This window comes from Corvus kubaryi, unplaced genomic scaffold (genome assembly GCF_017639235.1).
Source record: "Corvus kubaryi isolate FWS band 111438036 unplaced genomic scaffold, C.kubaryi_AGA036_p1.0 37250, whole genome shotgun sequence".
In the NCBI taxonomy this organism is placed as follows: domain Eukaryota; kingdom Metazoa; phylum Chordata; class Aves; order Passeriformes; family Corvidae; genus Corvus; species Corvus kubaryi.
Genome location: NW_024581073.1, coordinates 3,112 through 10,003, shown reverse-complemented (window position 1 = coordinate 10,003; position 6,892 = coordinate 3,112). Strand labels below are relative to the sequence as shown.

The window sequence follows — 6,892 nt, the reverse complement described above, 5'->3', positions numbered from 1 at the left end:
CAAATCCACAGGAAAGTACCTTAAATCAAATTATATCAGCAAAATAACTTTTTCTCATTCACCCCATCACTGATTCTGGTAGGAACATCAGGTGGTAGAGATGCAATGTGGAGCAGGGAAAGAATTAGGATCATTTCTCTTCTCCAATTCTGATTTTCTTGGCCTTGTTGTTGGATGGGCCTCCACTAAAACTCCAGTTTTTCTCTTCTGCAGGAATTTCGAGGCCCAGGGGGTGGCCGTGCCCAAGAGATTTGCCAAAATCCGCTACGATTTCACCGCGCGAAATGCCAATGAGCTCTCGGTGCTGAAGGATGAAATCCTGGAGGTACGTGACCGCTCCTGGAAAAGGTGTGTCCCCCAGGGGCAGGAGAGAGCTCGGGATAGCAACAAGCACCAACTCCATTTTCCCTGGTGGTATCTCAGCAGTGACACAAAGCTTTGCTCAAATCCAAAGCTGGAGCAGGCTGCCTGTGCTGTGTTGTGTCATTTCCTCAGCTCAAACACATCGGTCCCATTTTAACCACAGTGAGGAGGGAGGACAACAACTCGCTCTAGAGCCCTGCTCATCCCCCGCTGGCTCGGCTCCTTATTACCCCTTCCTCCTCCACGAGGATTTGTTTTCTCTGAAAAGCACCTTTCTCATAACCTTTCTCTTACTGCAGCACTGTTGGCAGCTGGACAAGGTGGGACGTGACTTGGGCTGACACTGATCTGTGACCTGAGGAAAAGGTTTCTCTGCAAAATGTAGCTTTTTATTTATTTAATTATTTATTTTAATGCAAAAAGACATCAGAAACTCAGTCATTGGGAAAAAAAGGTCTGGAGAAACAGGGACATTACGTAGGAACTATGAGTTCTTCAGCACGCAGAGGTGCTCTCCTGTTCATCCTTACGATAAATTCTGATGCTTTCCAGGAAAAGTTTCAGTCCTGGATTGCATCTGAGAGCAACAGATCTGATTAGAGCTCCTGGCCTCAGTGATTTCCTTCCAGTAACTTCACCTTTTTGGATGGTCCAACCCTGCTATATCCTGGTTATTTATGCCTGAAATCCCATTTTCCCACTAGCAGATTTATTTTTGTCCCTCTCTCAGGTGTTGGAAGATAATAAGCAGTGGTGGAAGTTGCTCAACCGGAGTGGGCAGGCCGGTTATGTTCCGTACAATATCCTGGATGTGGTGAAACTGGAAGAGCTCGAACAGGTCTGTAGTCAGGTGGTACCTGACTGGTAGCAGCTGCAGGGCACAATCTGCCTCTGGGAATAATGTTGTCATTAGACCTCCCTGGATTTCTTAGGATACTATGCACAAATCAGGACAGACCCTCAGAAGTAGACAAAGCCAGGAGATTCCTGAGTCTCCTATGATAAAATTCACATTTTGCCACGATCGTCTTCCCAAATAAGGCCTATCCTTCCTATTTGTGCACCAGCCTCCTGCTTTCCATATTTTTCCATGTCAAGATTTATCTTGGGGGTTAAATTAAAGACGGACACTTCCCTCAGCCAGTTCAGTTCAGCACCAGGAACACGTTACTGGAGTGGAGGCAGATGGAAACACCATCTAAGTGAGAATTAACTGAATACTGCAACTTGCACTGCAGAAAGGTGGAGCTGGAGTGTTCTAAACACCCAAGGGAAGCATGGAATTGCTTCCCCATTTTGGTATTGCAGCGTTTGGGCAAAGCCTAAGGGGGCCCAGCAGGCTTCTGGATAAATCCCTGCTAGTTTAATCAAAACGTCAAAAAACTTTCCAGTCCGCTCCAGGCCCTTGGCAGTGGTCCCGCTTCACATCCCAGCTACGGAGCAGTGACGCTCTGCCTTCCAATGAGATCGAACATGGTTGGCACATCTAGGAATTCCCTTGCGCAAACTTCAGACTTTGCTTTGGGTTCTTCATTCCCAGAAATTAACTTCTTCCATGCAGCTCCACCTGAGGTCTCCCCAGCCCCACATCAGCACAAGGAGAACACGGCAGTTTGTCCCTCCGTGGGTGTGAGGCAGAAAGCTTAAGAAAATTTAAAACGACCAAAAAAAATTCTTACTTTTTTTCCCCTTTCTAACCAGTCTAACCAGAGGTACAAAGGAGACCCGAGCCCCAGGGGCTATGGCCCATCCAGCCCAACCCACAAGCTGCCTGCCAGCTACGCCGGGGATAAGTGGGGCAGTGAGATGTTGTCGCGCTACTCCGCACAGGACGCCAAAGAACGTACGTGTGTGTCCCACTCTGGGCTCCCCTGGGTTTGGGCGCTCGGGGGACCAGACCTGCCCAAGGTGCTCCCCTGCACCTTTTACTGATCACAGCAATGGAGCAGCACTGTGTCTGGAGGCCATTCCAGGCAGGACAAGAGCCAAGAGAGCAGCCCTGGGGCTTGTGACACCTCCAGGGCTCTCAGGCGGCCCGGGCCGAGCAGGGCAATAAGTGATCACCCCATGCCTCCTTCCTCCAGTTCTAACTTCCTCCTCCTCCTCCCAAGGAGAGAGTTTCCTTTCTCTTTCAAAATGTTTAAGTGTGTCTAAGGAACAGCTCAGGTCAATCCCTTTCTCTCACTTCCTTTTGCTCATCTCCCGGCACACACACAGTGCCCGCCTGGCCGCTTCCTTCATGTGGTTCCACAGAATTCCCGGCCAAACAGGAGATCCGCATCACTCCCTCACCCTGCACACGCTGTGGGGCTCACAGAACAGGAGAGAGATCAGGGGCCCTGCTCACCTCACCCCTTATCCCACCCTGTCCACTCCTGGAAGCAGGAGCCCTTCTGGGACGACAGGAAGCCCCATAAGACAAGGACACAAATCTGTTCATATCACTGAGTTATTCTCCACAGTCTTCAGGAGTTTCATGGGGAAAGCGACACTGGATGAAGAGTCACTGGAGTTTTCACAGAATCACAGGATGCCCTGGGCTGGAAGGGACCTTCAAGCTCATCCCATCATGAGTGTGTTGCTCATTCCCAGTTTGTGCTTCCTGCCGCTTCTGTTCTGTTGCGGAGCAAAACCTGGAGCTCTGCGATCAGCAAATTAGTGACTAGAAGTAGCAGAGAGGACTGAAAAGGTCTCAATTCCAAACCTCCAATTGTAGATTCTCACAGATCTGTGCTTCCACATCAGGCAACAGCCAAGGGGTGATGGGAGCAAAATAAATGGCAACACAGGGGCACAGGAAAATGGGAATCACTTTTCTGGGCTGAATTTAAATAAGAACGTTGAGCCACATCCCCATTTGCCTTACAGTTTCCCCACAAACATTTAACGGCATTTTTGACTGAAGACTTGATTTCATTCCCTACTTGTTTCTACAGAACTTATTCACCAAATGGATGAGCTGAACGACGAGCTGCTAAAGAAGATCACAAACAATAAAATTCAGCCTCCCCACAGGAATTTCAAAGTGGAAAAGCCTCAGCAAGTTTTTGTTCCCCTCACCTTTGAATCCAGCACTGAAGAAGTCAAAGCCTCGCTGGAGGCCAAGTCATTCAGCAAAGAGTAAGATTTGCCCTATTGCCACGTGCAATGCTCGTCCTTCCCTGGAGAAGGAGCGGGGGAGGCCACCGGCACCATCTCACCTGGGACAAGCCACTTGGATTTACTTACAGAGCCTGTGTTGCAAATTAGATTTCAACCCTGTTCAATCCAGGCTCTATAACCAGAATGTTCAGAGCCCAAAGTCACTTCCTTTCTCTGGTATAAATATTTTCTTGAGGATAAATAGTTAACTAACTACATCCACGGCCTGAAATGCTACTGGAATTGCAGCTGCCACCTTGGAACAGCCCCAGGGCCCCGTGATATGGTCCCACTGCAGCTCCTGGCCTCCCATCTCCAACTCCTCACCTCTGGCACGAGGCCACGTGCAGCACAATCGTCATCTCCCTACTCTGTGTCTCCCCAGGACCGTGGAACACCTGGGCATCCTCACCGGAGCTCAGCTCTTCTCCCTCAACAGAGAGGAGCTGAAGAAGGTGTGCGGTGATGAGGGAAACAGAGTCTGCAGCAAGATCACAGTGGAGAAAAACCAGCTGGAGGTAAGCATTTTTCTGGATAATTCCTGCTGGAATGGGGGCTGTACCAGCAGCGTCAGAGAGCTCATTAAACAGGCATTTTAAAAAATACAATTGTGGGGAAAAAAAATGCAACCAAACCTACACCAGCAATAAAACACACGTAAAAATTCCAAAGTGTCTTTTGAGCAAATCTGTAAGATCCCCCTGTTTCCACTAATTAATCTGCTTTTTACTGATATCACCTATCTCTTTGAAACTAGCTCTACTACAGCATTAATTAAATACTGTCACTTAACTGCAGCTTGAAGTTCAAATCCAAACTGCCTGTTTTGTTTCCATTCTAGAAAAGCAGAGGGGAGTCGGAGCTCCAAGAAATCACGAAGCGCCGCCAGGAAAGGATTGATTCTGCAAATTAAAGTCTCTCTGCTTTATTTCAGCTCTTAGCCCTAAGTAGTGCAGAAAAAAAGGGAATGAAAGCAATGATTCCTGGCCCAGGCCGGATGCAGCAGAGCTCCCCTTGGGGTCCAGCTGCCATCAGAGTGACAATTCCTTGAACGCTGTTGGGAAGGGTTGACAATAAGACCACGTCCCACTGGGAAAGGTGTTTTAATTTTGCATGAAGTATTTTTTTTATAACTATATATTTTATACTGAAATTTTCCGTGCATGCGATCAGAGCAGGATTCACACGGGGCTGGATGTACAAGGGCTGGCTTCAAGCAAAAAAAGACCCCCAAAGCTTTTCTCCAAGGGCTGTCCCCTGCTCCCCACTCTCCCCTGGCAGAGCAGGCGTGGCACACAGCACAAGAGAGGCCAGCCTCAAGGCTTGGAGCCTGGACCAGAGGAATAAGGCTTTAGAACCCTGCAATGGTTTGGGTTTAAGGAAAGGACATTAAAGCTCATCCCATTCCACCCCCCTGCCATGGGCAGGAATGCCTGTCACAAGCCCAAGTTGTTCCAAATCCTGTCCAACCTGGCCTTGGACACTTCCAGGGATGGCGAGTCATGACCTCTCCGGGCAACCTAACCCTTCTATTTTCATTCCCATTTCCATTTCCTCCTCAGCGCAGGTGTCCCCTGCAGCCCACGAGCACAGGGCCGGTGACAACTGCCTGTCCTTGTCCTGTCCCCCTGTGCCCCGTCGGTGGACAAGGCTAGAATGGCAACACACATTCCCGAAGTCTGGCTGCTTCCTTAAATCCATGGACCAGCTAGTGCTATCTCTGAACAGCTGAAATGAGCTTTCAGTGCCTAGAAATGAGCAGGAGTGACAAACAAAGGGATTTGAATCTGGAAATAGGTGAGTTCCACCCGCCCACCGCTGCTGATGCAGAGGCTGGGGCTCGGGGCAGCTGTGCAGCCCTTCCCTGGGGCACAGATCCTGCAATGGAATGTTGTGGTGGTGTTGCCAAACCGGGCCTCAAACCAGGAGAAGATAAGCCCTGACCATTTGCTCCCGACCCAGGCACACCCACAGCCCTTCCCAGGGTGTTGGTCACTTGTCCCCATCTTCACGTTTTCACTGCAAAAAGTCAGCTGAAATGATTCCCAAACAGCTGAAACCCCAAAGCACACTGGGAAAGGCAGGTTTAACACAAATTAAATGGCCACAAGAAAAAAACCCCTCTAATTTAGCACAGGGTGTTGCTCCTTACTTCCCGTTTTCCTTCATAAAGTTATGTGCATTTGTATATAACAATCTGTAAATAGGGGTGAGGAAAATCCCTCTCCCTAGAAGCAGAATTAAGTGATTATGCTTCCAAAATTTACTCACCATTTCAAAACTCAAGCAAGCAGCGTAGTTCCTGTCCACAGCAAGTTTGGCACACTGCATTTCTAGCTCTGTTTGACTGACAGACCAATCTGATTGCAAAGCAGTGAAGCACACAGAGCTCCAGAGCTGCCCACAGCCCAGGGACAGCTGGGTTTTCTCTCTCAGCACATGCTGAGTCTTTGTCCAAATTTGTGCCTGTCATTGCACATTTAATGGAAAAAGCTTTAAAACAGCATCTGGGGAACTCATGTCTAAAACTGAGAACACCAGTGCACCTTAGTTTTGGCTTCATTCTTAAGTGTCTCCAATGGATAATCTGTTTTCTTCGTTTGAAACAGGACACTGCTCTCACCAGCAGAATTAGGGTGCAGGCAGGGGAGGATCCTGGGTTTAGTCACAGCCCTGCTAGGATCTGAGAAGGGCACTCACCTTGTCAGGGAGGGATGAAGAGGACAATCCTCCTGAGAAGCCCTGGCTCCGGATTAGGGTGCAGATGGGAGGCAGGATGGCAAGCACGGGAGGTGAAAAAGTTTCTAAAATGAAAATAAAAACGAATGTTGAGCTAGGAAACACACCATCCTCTAGTCCTGGGGTGTAGAGGAAAGCAAATCACAGGGAATTACAGTTATCTGGGATTTTAACAGGAGTGTACATGACAGCTCTGTAAAGCCGGGAGCCACAGGAGCAGTTCCTAAAACAAATATCTCAGTAGACCTTATTGCAGAGATCACTTTTACAAATTTCCATGCGACTGAGCTGTGCGTCTGTTCTGTTTGTACTGCCTGCAGACACTGCTATAAAGTACTGTACATTGATGTAACTGAGCGAAGGAGACAATGATATAACCATGCACTGTACAAGATTTATTAAAATAGTTAAGTTATACTTATAACTCCATCTCCGTCTCTTTCACTGGATTTTCATAATGGTTTGTCACTGAGAGTCTCAGAAACTCAGCAGAATGTCTGAAACCACACATTTCCTTTTGGTTTTGGGGACTGACATTCAACAGGAAGGATGTTACAGCCTGGATAGCTGTGTCTTAAGAATAGGGGCAAAGCACGAGAAGGCTGTACAAAAGCACATTCTTGCCTCTCTGGAAGGGGAACGACTGTGG

General features: G+C 48.3%; 1 protein-coding gene across 4 annotated transcripts; it reads left to right on the top strand.

The window, feature by feature from the left end:
* Positions 1–42: 42 nt before the first annotated feature.
* On the top strand, positions 43–6,667 carry LOC121662457 (epidermal growth factor receptor kinase substrate 8-like protein 2). 4 transcript variants are annotated; one of them, XM_042023621.1, is made up of 6 exons: positions 43–325; positions 1,094–1,213; positions 2,074–2,206; positions 3,300–3,483; positions 3,890–4,022; positions 4,346–6,667. In XM_042023621.1, the coding sequence occupies exons 1-6, from the start codon at positions 101–103 to the stop codon at positions 4,415–4,417; spliced, it is 867 nt and encodes a 288-aa protein (XP_041879555.1). In that variant the 5' UTR covers positions 43–100; the 3' UTR covers positions 4,418–6,667. The 4 variants fall into 4 exon arrangements, with proteins under 4 accessions (XP_041879555.1, XP_041879557.1, XP_041879554.1 ...); XM_042023623.1 differs by having other exon boundaries at positions 44–325; positions 1,094–1,201; XM_042023620.1 differs by having other exon boundaries at positions 45–325; positions 2,065–2,206.
* Positions 6,668–6,892: the final 225 nt, after the last annotated feature.

Bases quoted from the DNA above. Each gene is read 5' to 3' on its own strand.
- LOC121662457 (XM_042023620.1), top strand. From the start codon at position 101: ATGCAATGTGGAGCAGGGAAAGAATTAGGATCATTTCTCTTCTCCAAT. The intron at 326-1,093 runs GTACGTGACCGC...TCCCTCTCTCAG, and splicing joins TGAAGGATGAAATCCTGGAG to GTGTTGGAAGATAATAAGCA. The intron at 1,214-2,064 runs GTGGTACCTGAC...CTTTCTAACCAG, and splicing joins TCGAACAGGTCTGTAGTCAG to TCTAACCAGAGGTACAAAGG.